This window comes from Nanorana parkeri, unplaced genomic scaffold (assembly GCF_000935625.1).
Source record: "Nanorana parkeri isolate BGI_ZX_2015 unplaced genomic scaffold, ASM93562v1 scaffold261, whole genome shotgun sequence".
NCBI classification, from domain to species: domain Eukaryota; kingdom Metazoa; phylum Chordata; class Amphibia; order Anura; family Dicroglossidae; genus Nanorana; species Nanorana parkeri.
Window position 1 is genome coordinate 658,999 of NW_017306529.1, and position 26,912 is coordinate 685,910.

The 26,912-nt window shown below is 40.2% G+C and overlaps 1 protein-coding gene across 2 annotated transcripts in view; it reads right to left on the bottom strand.

The window, feature by feature from the left end:
* The window catches only part of DPYSL3 (dihydropyrimidinase like 3), a 143,709-nt gene that overhangs the window by 7,985 nt on the left and 108,812 nt on the right, over positions 1-26,912 (bottom strand). For both annotated transcript variants that reach the window (XM_018556992.1, XM_018556993.1), the window contains exons 3-10: positions 24,936-25,120; positions 24,184-24,348; positions 22,181-22,242; positions 21,820-21,900; positions 18,299-18,367; positions 11,505-11,625; positions 8,479-8,635; positions 609-750 (exon numbers count right to left, since the gene is read on the bottom strand). In XM_018556992.1, coding sequence (XP_018412494.1) covers positions 609-750; positions 8,479-8,635; positions 11,505-11,625; positions 18,299-18,367; positions 21,820-21,900; positions 22,181-22,242; positions 24,184-24,348; positions 24,936-25,120 — 982 coding nt within the window. The remainder of the gene's footprint in view (positions 1-608; positions 751-8,478; positions 8,636-11,504; positions 11,626-18,298; positions 18,368-21,819; positions 21,901-22,180; positions 22,243-24,183; positions 24,349-24,935; positions 25,121-26,912) is intronic.

Here is a 26,912-nt window from a genome sequence, read left to right on the forward strand (position 1 = left end):
GCTCTGCCGCCCGAGGCCGGGCCTCGGTGGCCTTGTGGGAAATCCGGGCCTGGTGACCGGCTTAATTAAGAAAACATGCAAGATGTCAAAGAAGGTAAAGCAGCAGCTCAGGTAACTGCTAATGCCAGCTGCTGTAATAGTTAATACAATTTTAGGGTTTAATAGCACATTAAAAATGTTAGAACCTTAGTCAAGTTTTTATTTCTAGTTTCCCTGTTGAGCTTTCCCCACACTTCCTGTCCCTGAAACGGTAGTAAGGAAATCTCTCCTACATCAACAAGGATAGGAATAAAACCTGACAAAGAGTCTAATACTTCCTCACCTTACAAGAAATGTGTTTTTATTGCTGTCTATATATCTGTTAGGGGGATTTCCTCTCATTTCCTTTCCACATAACCACCTGATCTCCTTTATGGAAAGTATATGACTTAAAGGGGAAACCCATATGTAAATATCGTATATGGAATAGTAGGGAAAACAATATCTTGTATGCAATTTGGTCTCTATATAATGTAGATAAGAAAACTAGATCAACATTCAACGAAATACTGATTTTAAAACTCATCTACCATATTCGACAGGTCCGGAAACACACTATGGACTCTTACCACTGCCTTGTCCCAGATGACGGACATTCTTTCTTCAATACCATTTGTCCCCTCAGGAATTAAGGTGAAATTATCCTTTCCAATTGCCTTCTGAGCAGTGCTGAAAACAGTGTGAGCACTGCCAGAGACCTGCAGGTCACCGCTGGAAAGAAAACACAAATTACCCATTTACATTTTTTTCACGCTATGATGCATGTAGAATTATATATATTTTTTTAATATACGCTGAATATTCATTTAGCTATCATTATTATAATAATAATCACATATCGCAATCACATATTAATGAGGTCATTAAATGATGTACATGATTATCGTTATTGTTTAATACATCCACCATACACTATGGCTGATTTAGGGTGATGTTCTGTGTATTTTTGAGCTTCTGCACATAAACCAGCCTCCTATGTAGCTATATTGTTCATCTAATGGCCCGGACAATATGGCCACTGAGTGGTAGTGGCCACAGAAGCAACAATCAGATATGGAATAGTAAAAATTGATAGTTTTCCACTATTATGTGTAGAGAGATAGATAGATAGATAGATAGATAGATAGATAGATAGATAGATAGATAGATAGATAGATAGATAGATAGATAGATAGATAGATAGATAGATAGATAGATATGGGATGCACCCAAAAACAGTCGCATGACACTAAATAATAATGTATCAGTACTTGTAGTATCAGTACTGTACTTGGACTGGAAAAATGGTATCGGTGCATCCCGTATACACTGAGTGGCCAGATTATTATGACTACCCCATCAGTACTCCGTTGGGCCACGAGATGACTCCACGAGATGACTTCGTTGGGTCGCCTCGAACTACAAGTACTGATACATTGTGTATCAGTACATATACATGCTGAATACACACTACAAGTACTGATACATTGTGTATCAGTACATATACATGCTGAATACACCTAATATATTAATACAGATTTTATTTTTTATGTTTTGAGATAGATTTGGGTGTCATCGGCATAAAGATGGTATTGGAAGCCATGGGAGGCTATCAATTGACCCAGGGAAGAAGTGTAGATAGAGGATAGAAGGGGCCCAAGGACAGACCCTTGGGGGATATATATGGGATGCACCGATACCATTTTTCCAGACCAAGTACAGTACTGATACTACAAGTACTGATACATAATTTTTTAGTGTCATGTGACAGTTTTTCTAAAACAATACAGACTAATGATTTCTGGACAGTGGTGGAGCGCCAGAGTCAGGTCCTAGCTGCAACCGCTGCAACCCTGGTAGTTCTCATGAAAATGCCAAGTATCGGCACTGGTATCTGAACTGGTTATCTGAACATCCTTAATATTTAAGTCTTAAGGGCTGGTTTGCAGGTCAGGTAGTGTATTGTTATTTTGAAAAGAATTATCAACACCTTATGCTTTCTGACATACATTATCAAGAAACACATGGGTTTACCATTAGTTACAATAGGCCTATAACCAACAGATGCAATGGGACTGCTTTTTTCCCAATTTATGCACAATTAGTATCATGTAAAGATTACTATAACATCTAAAAAGCAGATTGCTCACAAAATAGGTGGGATAAGGTAAGGGGAAATAAATACTGAAAATATACTAAACTGATTTAGCCCACATATTTACCAACATAATAAAAAAAAAATATGTGGTTTAATTTATTTGTAATCAAAAGAATATTAGATACCTCTTTTAGGCTTTTGAATAATAAAATGTGCTCAGAAGAAAATTTCTTTATGCCTATAGCATTTAATCAGCACTCCTGCAGTGCAGAGTAAAAAAAGAGGGGATTCTACTTGGATGCTCCACTATACATTAAGAAATTACTATCATCACATTCACCAAATTGTAAATGTGGTGAGTGGTTCAACTTAATCCGGCATGACCAATGAATTTAGACTTACCCCCTTTTTATACATATGAGTAATTTTTGCGTGACATCTGATTGCAGTAAAAGCATTGTATCACGTTCTCACATTTGCTACCAAAATGTGTGTGTATATAGTGCAAAGTTTTTAAAGTTGAAGGCGGTCTATTTGGACAACATCTGGACTGGCATGAATGTGATATTATCTGAACTGGAAATAATGTGATATTATGTGGACTGGAATTAAAGTGATACTGTCTTTACTGAGTGTAAAGTGATAGTTAGTATGAAATTATTCAATATGCAACTTTGACAGAGGCATGCTGAATACACCTAATATATTAATACAGCTTTTATTTTTATGTTTTGAGTAAATAACTGTTATTACTTAATTTCCAAACTTTTTGGTATCACTGATGACTTGCTGTGCTACATGAAAAAATACTATTAATCTGAGAAGATACAGCAAATTCTACTCGTCATTTATGATGCATGGCATATGTGTTCCCGGGCTTTGTGATGAAACATTTATACAGAGAAAACAAATATTATATCTAACCACTAGGTGGCAGCGGAGCACATATTAACTTTTACACAAACCTACTTTGTGAAAAGCCAAATGCGGGCAGATGTACAGACATCATCCAAATATGATAAACCCGTATCAAATTTCTGCTAACAAACAATACCTCATATTCTGTTCCCAGGGGAACTACACAACTGTCTGTTATTCTCACTGCAAACACTGTTGTATAATGATGTAATTCACATTGCAGCGGAGAGCTTAAGTCTGTTTAACCCAAGAGCAACATGGTTTACATTTCAAAAGGTTTACTTCATAATGCCCGTTGACGTCAAATGCATAAAATTAGATTGCGACCTTTTCTGATATAGGGACAGAGCTATAATGGAGCTGGCTTCCTGGGCAATCAGGAGGCCGGGCAGCAGGTCATTCCCAGTCGCCCGGCTTCTTGATTGTCCTGGAAGCTAGCCAATCAGCATGAGCCAGCTTCCCAGTGTTCTATCAAAGTTTGTGACTGTATTAGAATGTGTGACCGGTGATGTGGCCACACATTTTAACCTAATCCCGCCCAGTTTTTCGGGAGTGGAATGTGTGACCGGTCACACATTTTAAAGTAATCACGCCCACTTTGTCGGCGGTGGAATATGTGCCCGGCAAAAGGTGAAGAATTCTCCCTCTGACCAGAAGTTCCAGTGTCAGGGAAAGCAATGGTGCGTTTGGGCGAGTACAAGTACTTGCCCAAATACTCAGTATCGGCTCCAATACCAATACTAGTATCGGCATCGGTGCATCCCTAGTAACAATCATTTTAAATGAGTAAGTCAGCTATGAATAAATGCTGGGTCATGAAACCTGTGTGGAGACCTTGGCTAATTATGTGTAATTCTTCTCCTCAATCTACTGCTCAGCCAGCTAGGTTATGACTTCATAACTTCTGTACTTATATCATATTGCAATTTTGAAATGTAGGTAGTAGTGACCTCCTTATAAAATGTACACCTGCTGAAAACCTCAACCTTGTTTATTTAGAAAAAAATAGCAGGATACTGTTTTCTGTTCCTGTAAATTTGGCATTTTGGAGAAACTGGCAGATAACAAAGAACCCCAGTGTAAGGTTCAAGTTACTCAGTTCCTCCCTACCTCCACTCGGACTCCTGGAGCATTCTAGGAAGAAGAAAAGTGAGTCACATGCTCCCCGTACCTGGAAGTATGAATTAAGCTACAGGCTAGCAACAGGAAATCAAGTAAATGGAACAAGGGGAGCAGCATTCACTTGTAACTGTTGCTTTGACCTGCACTTTAAAGAGCAGTTCCAGGCAACAAGTGAAATCAGTGAATACTATTTTCAGTTTCGTTTTGACTGGAGTGGGCACTATATTATCTGATCTTTGCAATTTTTAAAAACATATTGAACTCTTTAGAAGTAAAACAAATACTGCTGCCTCCTGAATGCAGATTTGTTTCTTAATCCTAATGGGATTTTGTTTTGAAGTAGTGTGAAACAACCGCGTACCCAAGCAGTCCCATTCATTTCAACTGTTGCTTGTGACATGTGGCACTGCCTGTCAAACTCAACATGCTTTTGATTCTTTACCACGCTGTGGCACACAGTATCGCGGTCGGGGGAATGTGTACTGTACTGTGCAGCTGCATTGCTGACACTGCAGCGGGCTCTGAGCCTTTTTACCGCCTCCTCACCGTGTGAACAAGACCTTAAACAAAATCACTGTTTTGTGTATAATACAAAACAATTCTCATTTAAACATTTGCACTGCACTTAATATGGAACCCCCTCCCCCCAAATCTCTCAGCTATTCCTATCATGATCTGCAAAATGCTGAACTCTGGCACTATCTTATCATTTTATATAGCCAATCTCTGCTCCTTACTGAGAACTGGAAAATAGGAACATTAGACAACTGCATTTGTAGGCTTTCATAAGGAATAATCCCACACAAATACATGAACCTTGCCCTTTTATATTGTTTGTAGATTTTGAGTATACACTGAAGAGTTAAGATTACCAAGCTTTCATCTTTCTTGCCATCTTTCAAACAAAGAGAAATAAATCCCTCATTAGCACCAGATGGGGAAGAGCTGTAAGGCTACACAATGACATTGAAAGCATAAATCTCTCAAGAAAGGGGGTAACGAATCAAAGAATTGTGTTACGACCAGGGATGCCCAAAGCAGAGCTAAATGTAGAAAGCAACTACCTGCCCGGGCATCAGGAGATAGGAATTCCACACCCATGCTGCCCCTTCTACATCCTGCTGCCCCGAGGCTCGGTCTTGGTTGGCCTTGTGGGAAATCTGGCCTTGATTACGACAGATAAACATTAAAGTATATGTAAACCCTGATAATGAACTTTTCTTAATTACGATCTTTTTGTCTTTTAAATATACACTATATTGCCAACAGTATTGGGGCACCCCTCCAAATCATTGTATTCAGGTGTTCCGTGAAATTTCCTTGCTACTAAATATTCCACGGTCAACTGTTAGTGGTATTGTAACAAAGTGAAAGCAACTGGGAACAACAGCAACTCAGCCATGTAAAATGACAGATCAGGGTCACTGCATGCTGAAGTGCACAGTGCGCAGAAATCGCCAACTGTCTGCAGAGTCAAACGCTACAGACCTACAAACTTTGTGTGGCCTTCCGAATGGCACAACAACAGTGCGTAGAGAGCTTCATGGAATGGGTAGCCATGGCCGAGCAGCTGCATCCAAGCCTTACATCACCAAGTGCAATGCAAAGCGTCGGATGCAATGGTGTAAAGCGCGCCACCACTGGACTCTAGAGAAGTGGAGACGTGTTCTCTGGAGTGACGAATCGCGCTTCTCTGTCTGGCAATCTGATGGACGTGTCTGGGTTTGGCGGTTGCCAGGAGAACAGTACTTGCCTGACTGCATTGTGCCAAGTGTAAAGTTTGGTGGAGGGGGGATTATGGTGTGGGGTTGTTTTTCAGGAGTTGGGCTTGGCCCGTTAGTTCCAGTGATAGGAACACTTAAGGCATCAGCATACCAAGACATTTTGGACAATTTCATGCTCCCAACTTTGTGGGAACAGTTTGGGGATGGCCCCTTCCTGTTCCAACATGACTGCGCACCAGTGCACAAAGCAAGGTACATAAAGACATGGATGAGCGAGTTTGAGGTGGAGGAACTTGACTAGCCTGCATAGAATCCTGACCTCAACCCGATAGAACACCTTTGGGATAAATTAGAGCGGAGACTGCGAACCACGCCTTCTCGTCCAACATCAGTACCTGACCTCACAAATGCGCTTCAGGAAGAATGGTCAAACATTCCCATAGACACACTCCTAAACCTTGTGGACGCCTTCCCAGAAGAGTTGAAGCTGTTATAGCGGCAAAGGGTGGGCCAACTCAATATTGAATCCTACGGACTAAGACTGAGATCCCATAAAAGTTCATGTGCTTGTAAAGGCAGGCCTCCCAATACTTTTGGTAATATAGTGTACCATGCATAGTGTTTTGTTATATCTGTTTAATAAGTGCAACAAAATACCAGTTGATCCTGCCAGATATCTTGTGAGCTGATATCTTCCTGTGCTCTGTCTATGCTGCATGCTCAACTCTCTGCTTGGGCTACAAAACATCTCTCCTCTATGTTACGGAGAAGATGAAAGGGGTATCTATGCTCCTCCCTAGATTCAGTATGGTGAGTAAAGGTTGCCACACAAGGACAAGATGTGTGTTACTGAAAAATAAAACTCTTGCAGCCACCATATTTAAGGAGTGGTAAGCTGCAATAGATGACATTTTGATTTATTGATTATAACATTGTTATTTGCAATCAATGAACTATCACTCACCTAGAGTCAGCTTCTTGTTTACTAGCACTTGTCAGTCAGTTGTTGTTTTGCATTCTGGGGTCTGGTAATATTGCAAAGTAGCCTAATACAAGATCCCAGAATAGCAAATTTGTTTGACCTGAGCTGCTTTCTTCCCAGAGGTTTAGTTCACCCAAATTAGGATTTGTTCTAGGTTGGGCAGATCTGCAGTGAGCCTATGTTCATGGATTGCTAATATGCTCAGCAATCTAATACTCTGAATATATTCCTCTGCAAATAAAAGCAAGATCCCCATTTAGGTGGTATGGACTGCTGGTCAGCATTGGTGGACCTGAGGCCTGGAAACCTTTACTGGTTCCCTACACACCACACAGAATAGAGAGAATATCCATCTCAGCCATCACTGCAGGTAACATACTCGTACAAAGTCAGTTACCTGCTGACTGCACCACCGCCTCCAAAAATGTCTTCTTGGGCGTAAAGCTTATCACAGGTACATGGTGTGCCTGATAGCATGTAAGGCACATGCATTAGTTCCCCAGCTATTCTGTCTACCATGAAGATTGGGTATCTGACTAGGTGCCGATGCAGCGCTACTTCGGAATAGACAGTGTGAGTAACTGATGGGCATACACAATACAGTCTTGTAATTGGCTAGTGTAAAAATGTATTTTGTTTAAATATTAAGGGCTCCCCCAGATCTAAGTTGGTAAAACAAATTCATAAATAACTGTATGTGACTACATATGTAGTTTGGCAGAAGAAATGTATAGTGTTTGCAATTCTTACTTTAGCACAAAATTCCTTCTCATTTAAAGTATACTATCTTATACTGGACTTAAAAGATATGAGCATCAATGCAGGATGGCATAAGGCATGCACCATTTTTGTTATTATGTTATATTTGCTATACGGTTTTCAGCTAAAGGTTTTATTACATAGATCAGATAAATTTACTGCATGCATGTGTCCTTTAGTGACATAAGGGTCAGCGTTTGGAACCAGGTATCCAACACCTCAGTAAGTGTTGGATACCAGCAGCGGGTGGAGATCTGAAATACAGCAAAGTTTTAGGACGCTGCCCACCAGAAAGGGTAAAAAGTGAGAGAGAGGTATAATACCATTTCAATAGGGAAGATTATTAATATTTTTACAGTAATGCAATATGTATGTATGTGATTTAAAACCTTTTACATACATACTTATTATGGGATAAAGTAATGAATGCAGTGAAAACAACTCATCCATCTTAGCAAATTGGTCCCACAATGAAAAAAGCTCATCATCTTGCTGAACCATATACAGAGTTATTGGCTATCAGCCTGTCTGCAGAACTCTTATCTGACCTACCTTCTGAACTATTTCAGCAGCCTATAAGAAAAAGGTGTCAGTCATATCTCCAGAAAACCATGCAGGAATCTAAAGTAAGGTTTACTAAAATCCTTATAGTATTTGTACAATTTAAAAAAATAAAACTGACATTTCAATTCAGGAACAAAAATGTAGCATTTTTATTACTGCTGTATACGTGAAATGTGTGATTCGTGTCACTGTCAAGTTTCTATTTCTCTTTATGTGTGATCAGGGTATGATTCAGCCCCATAAGTGCATGTATGCATATGAAACTACCTGAAACCAGCAATGTGTACTCTTACCTAGCCAGAAGAGAGTGGATGTAGTCTGGGGTGGTGGGATCAGGGCTGAGAGGTGGAGAGGTCACAAAAGCAGCAGCTTTAGCCCAGTTCTTGCTCCAGTAGTGTGTTCCATCTGTTCCCAGGCTTGCTGTGATAGGTTCACCAAATACAACATTTCCTAACAATTTACCAAATGTGAAAAATTATTTCAAATATTCTGGCCGCAACTTTATTAATAAAAGAAGACGACTTTTGTTTAGCAAAAGTGAATTTTATAAACAGTGTAAATGAAGAAGATATGTACCAAGATGTCATTAACACATGGGAAAGCAATGGAAAATAATGGCATTCTAGCATGTACGTAAAAATCAACCTTAAAATTACGCCATCTGATGGACATTATGCAGCACTGCAGCTCAGGTCTCTGTAGTGCATACCTGCTGTTAGCTGTCCTTATTAGTGGAATTTAAAGAGAGGTCATGACTTCATGCCTGCACCAGGCCACAGGCTTATTTGTTTGCTCATACCCTGGATAGAGATCTGTCTGTCTCTGATGTCCATCTGGCTGTTTAACCCTTGAATTGTTCCGGTGTATTGTTTGCATCGGGTTTGTACCCAGCTTCTTTGCTTATCCTGATCTTTAGCCAGCTCCAGCTACCTTTGCTATTGTCTTCCATTGCTCTGTTTACCTATTTAGAACCTTGATTCTGACGCCTGCATGAGACCTAGCCATCCATCTTTGGGATAGTCCCTATCCCAAAGAGACTATGCTACTGTTTGCTGATTGCTCTGACCATTGGTCTGAGGATTTAGAAGCCTCTACCATCTGTCCTGCCTGTTGTTGGCTTTCACTCCTGGCAACGCAAAGGGTCTACCAAACTCTATGACAATGTGTATATGTAAAACTATATTTGAAAGCTTTACATAAAGGTATACATTATCAGTGTCAGGACAAGATCCTTTAACACCTAAGGCAAAAAAGCCACTTTCATGAGCGCTAAACTATTTAAGCAGCATACGTTGCAGGTCCTGCCCTTTTGACCCCCACCCCCACCATCTTCTCTTCAATAAAAACCCCAAAAACCCCTGCATATTAATATTTAAAAGGAGAACTATGAGGTGAGTGCTTTTCACTCACCTCATAGTTCTAGCCGACCTGTGACAATAAGACTGTCACAGGTCGGCTCAGTAGATCGGGAGGTGAGTGAACACATACCGGCGTTCGCTCACCTCTCGATCCTGTCACAGCTCTCTGCCGTGACAGGGGAGGGGCTGGATTCCACCCTCCCCTCTCCGATCCTCCAGCGCTGACTGGCGGAACGGACGGGGTGGGTACAGCTGGCTCTGCCTCTAGATAGGCAGAGCCAGCTGTCAGTCACGCAGCTGGGCGGATCCAGACATAATTGTCGGGATCCGCTTCAGCTGCGGCGTCTCAGTATACCGCGAGCTACAGCTCGCGGTATACTGAGCCTAGGGTGACGGGAGGACGCTAGTTTGTGTCCTTCCGTTACCCTAAGGAGAACTATGGGGAAAAGCCTTAACCCCATAGTTCTCCTTCAAGTAATGCATCAATGATGATCATTCACAGGTCTAAGCCATTAAAGTCAAGACTGTCATCTTAACACCTTAGTGATGGGAGACGTACACTGTATGTCCCCCGTCACTAAGTACCCAAATGACTGCTCACGTACACTGTACGTGAGCAGCTATTTGGGGCTCTATAATGCCGGTAACCAATGAGATCAGTGGTTACCATTCATTAATGGATGTTTCAGTAATGAGACATCCATTAATGAAAGTTTTAAACTTTTACAGAGACACCCGATCCCTTTTAGGGATCGGGTGTCTGACAGTGATAGCACTGCAGTGTGTACCGCACTTGCTATCACTGTTAAGCAGCCGTACACATCAGGATCAGGAAAACCCGATGTGCACCAGCTTTTTGCTAATTGATCTAGCATAGAAACATTTGGCTACATGTCTCTATGCTGAAACAAAGATATCAGCTTCTGATGATTCTGGGAATGATCAGAAGCCTTTAGTGACACTGACGCTATATGCTGCAGGATCAGCATATCAGGTTCAGTGCCACTGAGGTTATTATTAGCTGTTCCAAAGTTTGGAGCAGCCTAATAATAACCAAAAGTTAACTAACTAAATTATCAGGCAGTCATAGTAAGATCCATTCACAATGACTGCTTAATATAGTTAAAAATACATAAAATAAAAGTGTAAAAAATTTGAAAAGAAATAGTGTAAAGTGTAAATAAATAAAGTGTAAAAAAAAATAAGAATTATATATATATATATATATAAAAATATTCTGTATACTGTCATTATTATAAAAATGAACCCCTTACAATGAAAATCTGCAGCTGGGCTGCAGATTTGTTTTTCATCCTAAGGGGTTCATTTCTTTTAACCTCATTGTATGCCAGGTGACCACTAATAGCTTTCATAGAAAAAAAAATATGTTAGCTTTTGGTTTTAGGCTGAAAAGTACAGAAAAGCTTCTGAAATCCTATGGATGTGAGGTGTTTCTAAATAAAGGACAAATAAATGAATTTATTTTATTGCGCTTTGTTTAGCTGTGCTTTTTTTCTAAAAAAATATTAATAGTCAAAACTGGGGAAAAGTGTTTTTACATTGTTTCCTCATTTTAAAAAAAAACATTTTATTTGTCCTAAGTGAGGCATTAGGCACACATACTGTATGTGATATAAATATATAGCCCTATCTGTCCTCTAAAAACAATATATAATATTAGTAAGAAAATTAAAATTCTTAGTAAGAAAGTATATTACTGCCGTAGAAGAATCACACAGCAAAAATGTAAAACGTACATCAGTCATTAATGAACAGAAACTAAAAGCAAGCTCAGTCATGAAGGGGTTAAACTATATTGTATCTGAAGCTCTAGAAGAAACCCATTTAAACAATAATCATTAAAGACTAATTTCTGTCTACAGTCTTTAGTTAATGCAGTCCTCATACACAATATGCAAGTATCAGTGGTTAGATAATATGATTGTGCGTTTTTAGGTCACCTTTTTTCCTGGCTTGGGAAATGAGGTCTACAGAACTTTTGCTCATCACTTTGGTCACATATAGTGGACAGTTTGTTTGGCTTGCAATGGTAATGGCACGGAAAACAGCTTCTGCTTCCAGCTAAAAGAACAAAAGACTTGGAATGATGAACAGAACTACATCATATTAACAAGGGACACATTTGATACCAGATACAATCTGGACAGTTAAAGACTTACAACATGTTACAAAAAGGCAGCATAAGCTCTTCCATCTCATTCATTAACAACTTAACATGTAACAAAGTGGGTTCATTACATTCAGCAGTTACATCATGTGTCACAATTTGTGTCTGTCATGTGGCAAGTGTGACATAAGACATATAGTTATTTTTAGCTACAGGAGGCCATTACAAAGCTAATAACATTTAAAGTAACTCACTGCTGGAAATTAGAATCAATCCCCTTCCCTAAGAAACATTTTATGCTTTTTAGTACATTAGAAAATACAAGAACTTTTCAGTTTTCACAAGTAGATAGATTATGCAGGGATAATGAAATCCATAGGCCTTGTGTGGAATCCTCCAGCATACAACCACTCAGATTAACATTTATGTAAATATGGTTCAGAGGGGTTACTCGATGGAAAAGTAAAAAACTAAATAAGGTACCATTTTACAAATGTCATAACATAGTGCATTAAAGGGTCAGTATTGTGAACTGTATTATAATCTAGTAGCTGTTTGCGGATAATACTTGTAATTAGTATTCAGTATATGAATCATGTTTTTCTTTAACATCTTTACATTTTCTCCACATTTACATGCAGCCAAAGCTGTTTAGGAAAGTGACAGTGATGGGGTTAGGGACAACTATGGCAATGTCAGCAGTTGCAGACGCAGTTTCTTAAGGATTTAAATAGGGTTGCACAGATACCAAGTACAGTACTCCGTACAAGTACGAGTACAAATTCAAAATTTAGGAGGCAGCTGTCATTTGTAAGGAGCACACGGAGCTCCTGGGATTTTCACATCTGTTTTAATGTATGATTTTGTTTTTATAAATATAAATAAAGGGATGCAAATATACCAGTTTTGCGAGTACGAGTACTGGTACTTGCCGAGTACTTACAAGTACGAGTACTGATACATTTTTGTTTATTGTCATGTGACAGTTTTTCTAAAACAATACAGACTAATGATTTCAGGACAGTGGGGGAGCGCCAGAGCCAGGTCCCAGCTGCAACCGCTGCAGCTCTGGTAGTTCTCATGAAAATGCCAAGTATCTGCACTGGTACTCGAAAAGTATCTGTGCATCCCTAGATTTAAACCATTGGAATCAAAGGTGACCATTGTAAGCAATATAGCAATAAAGCCCTCTCAATAGCGGAGATACCTCAGACAGAGAGCCAACACATTATTAATGAAAAAATCAGCTCCAACAATGTAGCAGCAAGCCTTGTTATATCAGATCTTAATAGATGCAAGCTTCAGCTTGGTCTCAAACACACGGGCCCCAAAGATACCGGGTCCAACCCCATATGCAAGCTCCACCAGCTCCCTAACATGTTTTCTGCCAACAAGGGACTTCCTCAGAGGGGGCGGAACATGTTTTTAACATCTTTTTAACTATTTATCTGGATGGGGTGTTGCAATTCAGAGAATAAATCATTGGGGATGTATGTGTCAATACACCTATATAATAAAATGTGATGTTTTTTCATTATTAATGTGTTGGCTCTTTGTCTGAGGTATCTTTGCTATTGAGAGGGCTTTATTGCTACATTGTCGTGTTGGGGTTTTTATAAGCCTTAGACAAAGAGCGGCAGGCAAATATTTATTCTTGTTTAAATTAACAACTGTATTCTGAGCTGGTTTGGCCCTCTGAGCTTGCCATATGCCCTCTTCTCTTTTGTTGGATACTTTGGCCATTGTGAGCACCCCTGGCAATGGTGTAGTTTATCACATGTAATGCATAACATTGTTACATGTATCAGCCACATACCGTTATCAGAAATAAATATTTACCAGGAAATGGTCCTTTAGAGCCATTCTTTTATGGCACAATATACATTTATGGGCATCAAACAGTATAGAATGATGCAATACATGTATTCTGAACAAAATTCCAGGGTTCAGAATGTTTATGATGGAAACATTTTACTAAGGATTGTTTTTCACTTTTGTATCAAAATGACACAACTGGTATTTCTCTCTGCCCTCAATGGGCTGTTCTCTGGAATGAATTAGATAAATTCCTTTTAAAAGTCTGGAACAAATGTTCCAGCTACTGTAAAGTACAGTATGTCTGGCTTCAAAGCAGTGTTTTAGAATCTGTCATGTTTTCTGACACATGGTAACTGCAGCAGTGGTCCTTCTCCCTTTTAGAACCAATGCAACAATGACAACATCACACTGTGCACACAAGATGACGTTTATCTTCTTTTGGCGCCTTATGTTAGTAAAGTGCATAGAGAGATTTTTGCCTGCTGACACTCACAGATCAATTCTTAAAAGAAGTGAAAAAAGAACAAAGAACTGGTGTTATGTTTTGAGTTTATGCTTATTTGGGGGTCTGAGATGATTTGTACCTTCTGTACGCATGGTGTTAATACCATTTGGTGCCTGTGGGACTGGGCTTCTTCACTGGGCTACAAATATATCTTATTTATAAAAAATTTAACATTTTACATTGAACAGAAATTAGCACCCCAGAAGACTAAAGACTAAAGCTGGCTATACACTGCTCAAATTTTGGCCTGCCAAAATTTAAGCTATACGTAGCGCTGCCCTCACCACTCCATTTTTCAATCAACTTTTCTCGAAGGACTGGGCTGAAAATTGAAGGCCAAACATTGACTACAGCCATTCAATTGCAGTGACTGTTCAGGTATTCCAACAGCGGCTGGAGCTGACTGTCAAGAGTACAAAACCCTAACAGTGGCGATTGCACATTTCTTCTCATTCAGCCTGCAGGGTTGAATGAGGAAAACAATTAAAAATGTATGGCCAGCTTTAGTTAGTGCAAATTCCTATGTGAGAATAACAGGTCATTGTACAACCAGGGCTCAGAAAATATTTTGTCTAGTTATGCTTACTATAGGACTTTTTTTCTCTTTATTTTCTCTTTTAATTTATGGGTTTTTCTAGAAATGTCAGTGGGTCCAGTTTTAAAGGGGGTCAGGGCCTGCGATTCTTGTACGATAATCGTACTGTGTATGGGAACCTTTAAACTGACCCTTCACTTTACAATCTGACTGTACAGTCTGCTTTGACATGCCTTAAACTGACCATAGACTTCACAATCTGACTGTAGATTCACCTTTGACATGCCTTAAAGGAGAACTATGGGGGTCAGTGTTTTTCCCCATAGTTCTCCTTAGGGTAATGAGAGGACACATATTAGCGTCCTCCCGTTACCCTAAGCTCAGTATACCGCGAGCTACAGCTCGCGGTATACTGAGACACCGCAGCCGGAGCGGATCCCGACGTAGATGACGGGATCCGCCCAGCTGCGTGAGTGACAGCTGGCTCTGCCTATCTAGAGGCAGAGCCAGCTGTACCCGCCCCCTCCCCCGTCCGTTCCGCCAGTCAGCGTTGGCAGATCGGAGCGGGGAGAGGGGAATCCAGCACCTCCCCCTGTCACGGCAGAGAGCCGTGACAGGATCGAGAGGTGAGCGAACCTGGTATGTGTTCGCTCACTTCCCGATCTACTGAGCCAACCTGTGACAGTCTCATTGTCACAGGTCGGCTAGAACTATGAGGTGAGTGGAAATCACTCATCTCATAGTTCTCCTTTAAACTGACCATCCACTTTACAATCTGACTGCACTGTCTCCTTTGACATGCCTTAAACTGACCATCCACTTCACAATCTGACTGTACAGTCTGCTTTGACATGCCTTAAACTGACAATCGACTTCCCAATCTGACTATACAGTCTCATTTGACACGCCTTAAACTGACCATCTCTTTGCAATCTGAATTTATAGACGCCTTTAACATGCCTTAAGTTGTCCATCCACTTTACATTCTGACTATACGGTGTACTTTAGATTAACCAGCAAGATTTCTGCAGCTTTGGTAAAAAACAGGCAAGTGTCAATAAAAATTATTTGCCGTATTTAAACTAAAGTGGGGAAATGTCTCGGCAATAAACAATACAACTCTTTTTTTTTCCTGCAGATCAGTGCCCTACTTTGGATTTAAAATGCCAAATGTGAAAATAATCAACTGATGCTTTGTTTGGTGCTGTATAACAGACCTGAGCAATAAAATGGAGAACATCAATTAACTCCACAGGTATACAATTTAATGTGACCGTACGCTGTCTGTGAATCACTTCCTCAACATTATGAGTAGCTGGTATGCTGCCAAGTCATCCTTACATAAATAATATCATTTATGTAGCTGTTTCCAATCAGTGCCATGTTCTAAGTCCATCACATTAGCTTTGCTGTATTGTGTGCTTTTATGGTTTGTGTCTGTGAACACAGCCCAGGATTATAGCCTTGTGCTTCTCTCACTCATTACATCACAGCCAGAAAAGACTTCAGGCTTAGGCTATTCAGTCCCTGGCAAATGTACATCCAAATGCTTCAGTAAGAAATACAACTGTTTCCTGTCAGTTGAATACCCTGGGCGTTATGCTGCTTTGCTCCGTATGCACATCTTGTCCTCATTACATGTAACTTCCTTTCCCATTACTAAAATAATCATTACACTCTCGTTGGCACCAGCTCAACCACTGGCGTAGGCTAAGAAGTATTCTCCGTTTTGTGATCTAAATGGAATTTTTATCTTATGTGTATACTTTTGGACTTAATAGTTAACATTTGCCTTGGTCACCTGTATATTTGGCGAACATCTATTTTTTTTTTTTGTTCAGCTTGCATACATTCCCCTGCGTTTGTATACATTGCTACATCCTTTCTTATGAGCTTAATGGAAACCCTACCTTTTATGTACAGTTCTTTCTGCCTCGTCTAGCCCACTTGAAAGTATGATATTTTAATAGTGCCAATCAAGCAGGAGGAAATAGATAATCAGCACTGGACACAAACAAGTGAACTGCACAGGAACAGAATTAAACTGTTTGTGTTTTAAAATGGCTTCAAAAGGCCATAATTGCTTACAAGTATCATTCTGTATATTGAACAGTTTACAGTCTCTTTTCATCCTCTGCTCAGAGGAAATATACAATGTCAGGCACAGTTTTATAAGTAAAATCCAATCAATGAGCTTTGCTTATTTGGTCCGATTTGGCCTGTTAAATAAATCACTGCAAGCTTTTTGTTATATCTGTTCAATAAGTGTAAAAACTATCTGTTGACTGTGTCAGAAATCTTGTGAAGTACCTGTGCTCTCTCTATGCCTCATTCTTATCATTTGCATTTCTCTCTGTAGACTACATTACACCTCCTCCTATGTAACAGAGAAGAGAAGGGGGTGTGTAGTCTTGTCATAGGGTGACAAGGCTGCTCCTCCATAGATACAGCACAATGAGTGAGCTTTGTCCACCTAGGAAAACCAATGCAGTCAGCACATCTAATGATGGGTAAGCTGAAATATATTACATTTTTGTTTTTGGGGTTAGATATACTTTAAAGGATAAAGCACCTATTGACTGCAAATGTATCATCCTATAGCAGCATACCTCAAAGGTAACTATACACATAGGATAGCCATTGTTTGATATTTGGGCTTTCAATAGTCTCATGTAATAGCTGGGCTTTGAAATACCTAAGAGAAATATGTGTATCTAAGATAAAAGCTTAACTGGCCTTGCTAACTTTTTTATTCAATAAACACTGGATCCACTGGCCCCAGACATGTATGACACATGCAGGCTCAATGTATGTGTTATTTAGGGTAATCCCCTACTCACATAATGATTGTCAACTGATCTAGCCAAATAAAGTGATAATCTCACAGCTACAGGAAGCATCACTCAACCCCCGCCAACTGATTTCTGAGGGTAAGATGAATTTGACAAGTCTTAAAATCTTGTGTGATCGGTACTGCTCACCCTAAATAAGAGTGGCACTGGGAGGTGTATGCCAAGAGATGCGTCTGCCAACACTCCTACTGCACAGCATAAATATGCACACATATGCAATTCAGACATGTATGTTTGAAATGGTAACAAAAGACATCTCCTGATTGTGGGATACTGCCTGTACCATTGACTGGCATCTGAAGTCTATGGTCACCTTTACAAAGATTTAAATACTACCTAAGATGATAAAATGCTCACATGTTTCTTCTGCCTTAGACATATGGTCAGCTGTAGACCTAGTCAGGGGCATGATATAAATGGGTATAATGCTTTTTTTTCACAATCGAGTGGGAGACTTTACAAAAACAGGCTGGAATACATTAGTAGATTGTATCAACTTCTCCACAAGTGACTCATCTGTGTAGCATTCAGTGTGGAGAATCTGAACTAGATTACAATGGGGCCAATACTTATCTAACCGAAAATGTCAAGGAGCAACATAACCTGACAGAAGCTATGCAATACCTTCTATAGACAGAGCAGGGTTACACCATGCCTGCTGCATTTAGTATCTGAAGCAGCACTCAGTCTGCATATATTTCCACCGTGTGTGGATTAATAGGACCCTTCAGATACAAAAAAGAAAATTGTTTCTGTAGAACCAATCCCCCTTCTATGTTTTTTGTATGGGTACCAGTGTGTGTGATATAACACTGTTTAATACAATTATTTGTCAATAAATGGAAAAAGTATTCAGGAAAAAAAATAATAATATAAATTATATCTAATTGTTTACACCATGGTATTATTTATCTTACCTCCTCTGGCCGACTCAAAACATGGCCCTCTGGTCCTGTAATGCCCATTTCCAACATTCTAAGTTGCTCCTAAAAATATAATGATTTACAGTTTATATTAAAGTGCAATCTGGGTGGGAAATGCTTGAAATAAACATCTGCCCCAAATAAAAACATGTCAACACTGAGAAAAATTCAACTCATGTTCTAAATAGAAATAGCAAGTCGATGTGCCAAGTTTTGAAATTAATCTTGTATTGGGTCAGCTAGTACAAGATAGAGATTTAGTACCATCCCTAATTGGACATCAGCATGAAATACCAACCATAGGTACATGTATAATTTTGATTAAAATGCTCTTAACAAAAACAAAACAAATGACCTAGCAGATGGGGATCCCAACAGATTGTATAATAGCCACAGATCTCCTGATCCAGGTGAACTCTTTGTCTTTGCAGACCAATTCTTCTTCTACAGCGTAGGCAATACCCTAAAGCATTTGGCTAGATTAAAAGAGAACTATTAACATTTACTAATGTCCTCCTGTGACCCAAAACTCAGCATATAGCGGACTACTGCCCGCTATATGCTGACAGAGCAGAGCCGTGCTGCAGCCAGGAAGGATCCCGACAATATTGTCAGCAACCACCCCACTGCCTGATTGACAGCTGGCTCTGCCACTCTAGAGACTCTCTGGCTGGCTCTGCCTCTCTAGCTGGGCCCACCCCCTTCCCTGGCTGTCCCTCCAGTCGGTGCTGGAGAAACGGAGAGGGGAGGGTGGGAATCCCTGTGGGAATCAGTGACTGACAGTCACCGCTCTCTACAGGGAAAAGATTATGAACTGAGCAATCAGCGGTATGTGATCACTCAGTTCTCAATCAATACACTGCAGCTGTCACATGTTGGCTCTGCTCTATTGATCGAGAACTAAGGGATCACATATCACTGATCACGCAGTTCTCAATCAATACAGCAGAGCCAACGTGTGACAGGTGCAGTGTCACACGCCAGCTCTAACTATGGGGATGAGTGCATTTCACTCTCCCCATAGTTCTGGTTTAAGCTGACCATACAAGTAAAGATTCCTCCTGTTCAGCCCAGAAATCACTTAATTTTCCCACCCACGCTAAGCAGCACAGATGCCCTGCCAGGCTATTGAATTCTGACAGCCAGCACACGCAGCTATCAGAAAACCCAAACAGCATTTACAGCTGATTGACTGCAGTTATTGTTCATTGGACTTTAATCCCGCCGGGCAAAGTTTGTCAAGCCAGGTGGTGTTAACAGGGTCTCGAATTTTGGCCTATTCACAGGGACCAGTCGAGATTAAATCAGTGTACAGCCAGCTTTGAAGTCCTGTGCCTAAACTATCCACTTCTCTTTTAGACAACAGGGGGACCATTCATTAAACACTAAAAACCAAGAAAAACGTTGACTTGCTGAACAAAAAGTACTCCTGCTTCCATAATTAAAATAATTAAAGTCTAACTTTTTTTGGATAAGTGGGGGAGGGTTAGATACTCAGATCAGATATCAAATAGACTGAATTCCCCTCGCTTCCTCTGTCCTGTGTCCAGGAAATCACACAGAGCAGGAAGAGAAAAGAAGAAAGGTCCTTTCTAGAAACACAAAAATCTAAAATTTGACATAAGTTCTAACTCTTCTGCGGTCTATCCATAAAAAAAAAAAAATGTTGTCTGCAGTTGGGCTTTAATTACAAAAACAGGAATGACTTGTTTTTCAGTCAGTAAAAGTTTTCCTTTTTTCTTTTTTTCCTTAATGCCTAAAAAAACATATTTTCCTCAAACTTTTCACTTATATTCTCGGAGATGGCCAACTTATTATCCGCACTAGTTCTACAGAAGACACGTTGTCCCCTTTCCGAGGCACAGTAGACTTTTCCTTCTCTGACTTCATCATCTTCATGCTGCATTCTTGACCTCCAAATAACATTTTGCATCAATTAAAAAGGAAACATGACAGAGAGCCAGCAGATGCAGTTCAGAGGTCTGGAAAACATTCTGGTTACGTTTCTACTGACACCAAGGCATCTTAGCCAAAACACACTCCTTCATCAGAACAACGGGTGGTTAGGAGACAGACTTCATAGCAGAATTCTGAAAGTCCAAATCATGGCAGAGCAGTCTCATAACATAGAGCACCTTTGCTTGAGAGAAAAGGAATCTCCCGGAACAAAAATAGATTCTGCAGCATTGAAACGCTGCATCTGTGCATGGATAAAACACTTGAAAATTGTGCTGGTTTTATAGAAGTAAACAGCAGTCTTACAGTTTGCAGGACTGAATCATCAGCATTTTGCTATAAACACTCTGATGTTTCTACAGAGCCAGCACTATTACCTGTCTACAGAATCTAAGGCTGTGAGCTGGGCTGGCTAACTACTCTGCATCTGAGTATATGATATGCAGTAACCACAGGCAATAAAGCGGAAGCAAAGTCAGTAAAATGAAAAATTGCTGGGAGTAGGGATTTTTGACAGAAGAGACATGAAAAATCTCTCCTGTCAAAAAAAGTCTTCCTCTCTCCGCCAGCGTTTTTTAATTTTCTGTGTACACTGCATGGCACCTGCGCCGTGCACTGTACACACTCAGTCCATTCATAGTATCTATAAGATCCTGTGAATTGGCTGGGTACCAGGGAGGATGCAACTCCTGTGGGCATGTGCAAGAGTTACATCATCTGTGGCCACCCAATGGGCGAAGAGGATACCTGAGAACTCAGAAGTGTAGACGGTGGAGATGGCGAGGTGGGGAAAAGAGTGGGAGACTGAAGATTTATACGACATTGCTGCAGAAGCTGGAGTCACAATACTTGCACATTAGGACATGCTTACCTTACAAGTGTGCCCTAATGTGCAAGTACTGTGTGCAAACTTGCACATTAGGGCAAAAACACACCCTTTACAGAGCGGTTTACTTCTGCTTTAAAAAGCTATCCATATAAACCTATAAACCTTAAAAAATAAGGTAAAAACACATAAAGTCCAAGTATTTTAAATGCTTCATTGCAGTGTTAGTCCTTTCCATATTCATTTTGTTATTTACGTGCCTTTGAACTTACTGGAAAATTTGACTACTTCAGTAAGAGTCAATTCCTGTGTACAGCTCCCTCCCTCCTTACATATCATCTGTCTCCTCATTTGGGAGTGTCACTCCAGCTGTTGTGGAACTACAAGTCCCATGAGACATTGCAAGATGCTGACAGATACAGGCATGACTCCCAGAGGCAGATACATGGGATTGAATGATGGGATTTGAATTTTCACAACACCTGGAGGGCCAAGGTTGCCTACCTCTGCTATAGAGTATCATTTAAGTTTCCTGTGATGGTTTTTGCAAAGTGACATTTCACCGCATTCACTATGTTGAGTGAAAATTCACTTTGCAAAGTGAACATGCTCTACATCGTCAGTAAACCAACCCCACCAACTGCAAAACATCAGTAACTTTGCTGGTATGTCACAATTTCCCTACAGCAGGTTTATACACCCACAAACTTTATAAAGTTATTTTGTAGTTTACCTGAGCAATAATATCTCCATTCTCAGCATGAACCTGAGCAATTGCACCCAGTGCTCCCAGGAAGGTGAAGATCTCATAGAGCTGAAAGAAAAGCCATTGAATATCAACATTAGTATACCAGCCTTGAAAAAACAGATCCCCAAACCCCTGGTCCTTGTGTGACAGATGTTCTGCTCATGTTTGAGTAAATGATATTTCACAGAAACAGCACAAGTCTTTTATTACTGGATGAAAACTTGTATTCACAATGTAATTCATCAGAACATGGCCTCGTTTCCAACAGACGCAGACCTGAAAGGCCAACACAGTTCACTCAACTTGGACCTTTGCCCAGAAATGAAGGAAATATCAGATTATTTACCTCAGTGTTGGACATCTGATATAAATCTTTATAGGCCATGTAAACCATGAAAGAGTTAACACCTGGGTAGAGAAGAAAAATGGAACGTCAGTGAGGGAATTTTCCTCTGTTCGGAAGCAGGGACATGTGATAATTATTACACTCTTGTGGAATGAGAGGACTTGGCCAGAGAAGTTAAACATGGAGGGAAAAGGGCTTGTTTGGCATCATGAATTAACATTGCTTTTCATAAAAACACGGCTTAGGAAACGCAGCTGAGGTAGAAGAGATATAACAGATTTAATGTTCTGGTAGTAGAACACTAATAAATAAACAGGGCGAGAAGCGCCCTCTTTAAAAGCCAGCCTAAAATAACACATTTATGACAGAACATATAAGTCATCTTCACCTCCTTAGCTACAAATGCTATATGCTTGGTAACAGAAATGCTGGGCACCATGACAAGGAAAAACACAGGTTCATTCATCCAAAGCAGACTGGTACTGTGAAGAAGTCGTCTGACCGATTATTATAGACTTGGAAAAGTGCTTCTGGGATGGCAGAGCCAAAGAACTAGGAATTAGTGTCAGAACATCTGAGTAGTGCAATGTCTGGACCTCTAATCCCCAGCAAAGCAGTGCCTGGAAAAGCAAGAACATCTTTACAGCAGGTACTTGTAAACCTTATTTTCTACTTAAAAAAGGGAAAAGAAAACACTTTTGGAAAAACTACTTTCTGCAAGCAGAACAATAGCTATAGCAACATTTGTAAATGGTATGGGGCTTGAGCAAGATGCTTGTGTAGGGCAAATCAACAGGTTCAACGCTGCAGAATCCCCTGTTGCTCCATGCCCCTTCTGGGAGCAAAGAGAACTTTATCCCAACCGCACAGGTTTGAGGAATCCAACTTCCCTATGGGACAGAGCTTGGCCAAAAGGGGAAGGGAAGTGATTCACATGATCCACATACATGCATGTACAGCAATTTCTCTTCGCTGCTGAGTTATAGCAGAGCAAATGAAAGCTGGTTGTATGCAGGAGGAAGGCCACGCATTAAAACTAACATGTTGTTACCCTTTAGTGCCCATTCACACCAGCAGCCAAGCTACACTGCATTTTGTAAGAACATTATTGAAATGTCACTCGTGACAAAAGTTCTATGGGCACAGCTCGATGCGATGCAGTTGTACCGTGTTGCACTCAAAAAAAAAATCCATGCCGTAGTTTTTTTTCAGCGTACACCATCAGCAGGGATCTCCAGTGACATAATTTACCATATATGGACTTTCCGATTTGTAGTAAATGCTGAAGAGAGAGAGAGAGCTCCTTCCCCTCTGTCATCAGCGATCCACGATCATTTTGGTATGTCAGTGTCGGCAGGGAGAGAGAGAGAGGGGGGAAGGAGCTGGCACACGGGGACGTGCAGGTAAGGAGAGAGCTGCTGCGCATGTCCATATATTCGTGGACGCGCAGCAGCTCTCAAGACTCACTGTCAGTCATCAGTGGGGAGGATCCCGTCAGATACGTCGGGATGTCTTCTCATTGCGGCGCTTAGCCCCGCCCACCACCTAAAATAAGGTTTTACAGCCTTACCGTGCATTTTGGCTAATTAAAGTAAATTACATTATTTACTAATTTAGCCTAAGGAATGCATTCATAAAAAAAAGATAGAACCCCATAGTTCTCCTTTAAGTTTTTATTAATGTTGGTCCCCCGTTGGGGAGTTTCAGCCTCTCTATGTTTCATGATGGCCATTGTCGGTGGGATAGAGAGTGACTGAAAATAGAACTGAGAGGTAATACAGAAGAAAGAGTCTGCAAACAAGTGAATTAGGACAAAAAGAAGCATTGCTTCACTGTATGAATTGGACTGGTGTGTCCTTGAAATCTATCTGCTCTCATATTTAAAATGTGTAGGACTGGAATAATGGAAATTGCTTTATCGGTTACAACAGTAAATGCAGTTGTATAATGCATATATAGTAAAACCTAACAGCAGAGCAAAACTATAAGACACAGTACAGCACCTTTTTGCTTGATAAGTGTTTCCACTTCCTGCCTCACACTGTCGTTCCAATGAGTGATGTCAACATGGAGAGAGTAGTCACAGCAGGCTTTCCCATCAGCCCACTCTCTCCACTTCTCAAAGGCTTCAATCACGCTGGTCTCTGGCTCTGGGACCACATGGTCAACTAAAAATAAAGCACACATAGTTAATCCTTGAATGCACTTCAACAGCACGTTAACATTGTTCTATGAGAAACAGCTAAATGCAAAGGTGAAAAACATATAGGATTACTCTTTTTACCTGACAAAAGATTTGTAATTTGATAAAACCACTTTTAAGATTTACACACCTTAGTTTTTATGTTTTCTTATTTTACACCATGCTCTATATGTACATACATTGGTTATCTTATTCTCATGAAATTTTACTGTACAGTAATTATTTACTTAGTGATACCTTCATTCTATACTTAGCAACACTTAAACTGGCCATACACCTATAAATTATCTGCAAATTTTCTGTGGTCAGATGGAAAAAGTGCAACAGATTCCTCCATCTTTGCTAAACTATGTGGATGGAAGAATCTCCCACTGGGCCAGGCTTCAGTATCATGCTAGTAGGCCCCGCTGGCTGTCAAAATACCGGAACAATGTATTTTGAGAGCCAGCGGGCCAACTAGCAAGATACTGAAGCTGGGCTCAGTGGGAGATTCCTCCATCCACACAGTTTAAGATAGATTTTTTTTTATTCTTAGTCATACTCCGTACTTACTTATCATGGTGGTTCCCCCAGCGAGAGCGCCTTTAGTCCCTTGGAAGAAATCGTCCACTGTGGTCATCCCTCTATAGGGCATCTGTAAGTGAGTGTGTGTATCAATGCCTCCAGGTATCACCATCTTCCCATTAGCTTCAATGGTTTTCACACCACCTGGTACTATCAGGTTGTCTCCAATCTGCCTGGATAAACAGTTATAGGTGCAGTTAGTGCAGCTGATCAAAAGCATAAGAAGTAGCACATTCCGACACATGATTTAGGCACGGTTCTCCAACAGGTATCTTAACATGATCTTGTTGAGTGTCACTGTCACCTGTGCATAGTAGATGTGCCTGTTTTTAGTCCCGAGTTAATATTTATTCTATCATGTTAATAAGATAGTTAACGCCTAGCTTTAGCTTGATGTCCTTGCAATTCATTTTGCACAAAGACTGAAAAATAGGTTTTTGGATTATTTAAAGCTGAACTTTAGGAAGGTATGAACGCCACAACTTAATTCAGTTATGTATCAATTAATATATGATTACATTTATTTTCTATTTAATTATAAGTAGTGTACGTACCTAAATTTGGTCTTAACCTTTTGCAGTCCCTGTACAACAGGGCTCAGAGTGGAGTGGGAGGAAGGCGCATAAGAAAGTGATCAAATCATATGCATGCCGATAGGAGGGGAAAGCACAATGACAGAGAGATGAGCTCATCACTGTGGTGCTTTTCCTTCACTGTTTAGTCACAGGCTGGGTACATATATTAATAACAGCCTGGGCTCAGAGGAAATGTGTTAAATGATGCTGGTCATCAATCAACCTGGAAGACTAAGGACATATTAGATGTCAGATTAGAGGTACTGCAGAGGGCAACTCTGGATTAAAGGTTAGTATTGAAGCAGATGTTTTATTTTATCTTGTCATGGGTGATTCATTATTTTATTCATTGTTTTATTTGTACCTGGAGATTTGCTTTAGATAAATGTACTTCCAACAGTATGTTTAACTGTATTTAATCCTTGGCACACAAAGCAATATGCCTTTAAATGTGTGTAGGATTATCATTTTTATTCTTAGGTCCCCTCTTCTAAGGATGGTTTGTGCATACCTTGGTTGCCAAGATCATCTCCTGTTTTTAAAATACAATAGTGATATGCCAGGCATTTTCCTTTGTTAACAACTTTTATTCATGAAGCTCCTCCCTTATCAGATGTCTTGAAGATCCTGGGTACATATCAGGGCTTTTGTACATAGGCCTTAGAGTCAGAAGCAAGCATGCACACCTATGAGAATGCGTGCTTTCTGCCACATCCAGCCCAAAATTTTGATTTGATTAAAAGATGTTAGTGAAAAAACAGGATTTTTGTACTTACCATAAAATCTGTTTCTTGACGTTCATTAAGGAACAGAGGATAAGTAGTAATTCTGAGACAATTGAATTATACTGAAGACTTTAGGATGAAATGGACATTGGCAAGCAAAAAAACACTGACCAGCCAGGTATAACCTATTCCACAAACAGAATGCTTTAGCACTGTATTAAAACTGTACGTAGTAGTAGATCATAAAAACACAGAGGGGTGGAACCGGTGTTCCTGTGAAGAAGTCTTTCTAGTTCTCTTATTGCAGCAAGACTTCTGGTTCCTCCCTGATTATTGATTTATGCCATGCCGTTGTCCAACTGAATCCTGATTGGATTACTTTCTAGACTGGGTATGCAGATTTGCAGGAACAAGTAAATCGAAAGTTGGACAACATGAATTAGGGATGGGGGTAGTGGGGAAATCGCCCCAAGGCACTACATCCAGTACCCAGGCATATGAGACGCTTTCTGTCCAGGTGTCCGTAAAGGCTGGGATTTCGAGACCCAAGGTTTTTGGATAAATTGGGTCTATATTTTGAGTCTGGGTTGGAAGCTGAAGCCTGAGAAAAATGGAAGAAACTATTTTTGACTTCAAGATCTGAAGGAGGCTTGCCACCCGAAATG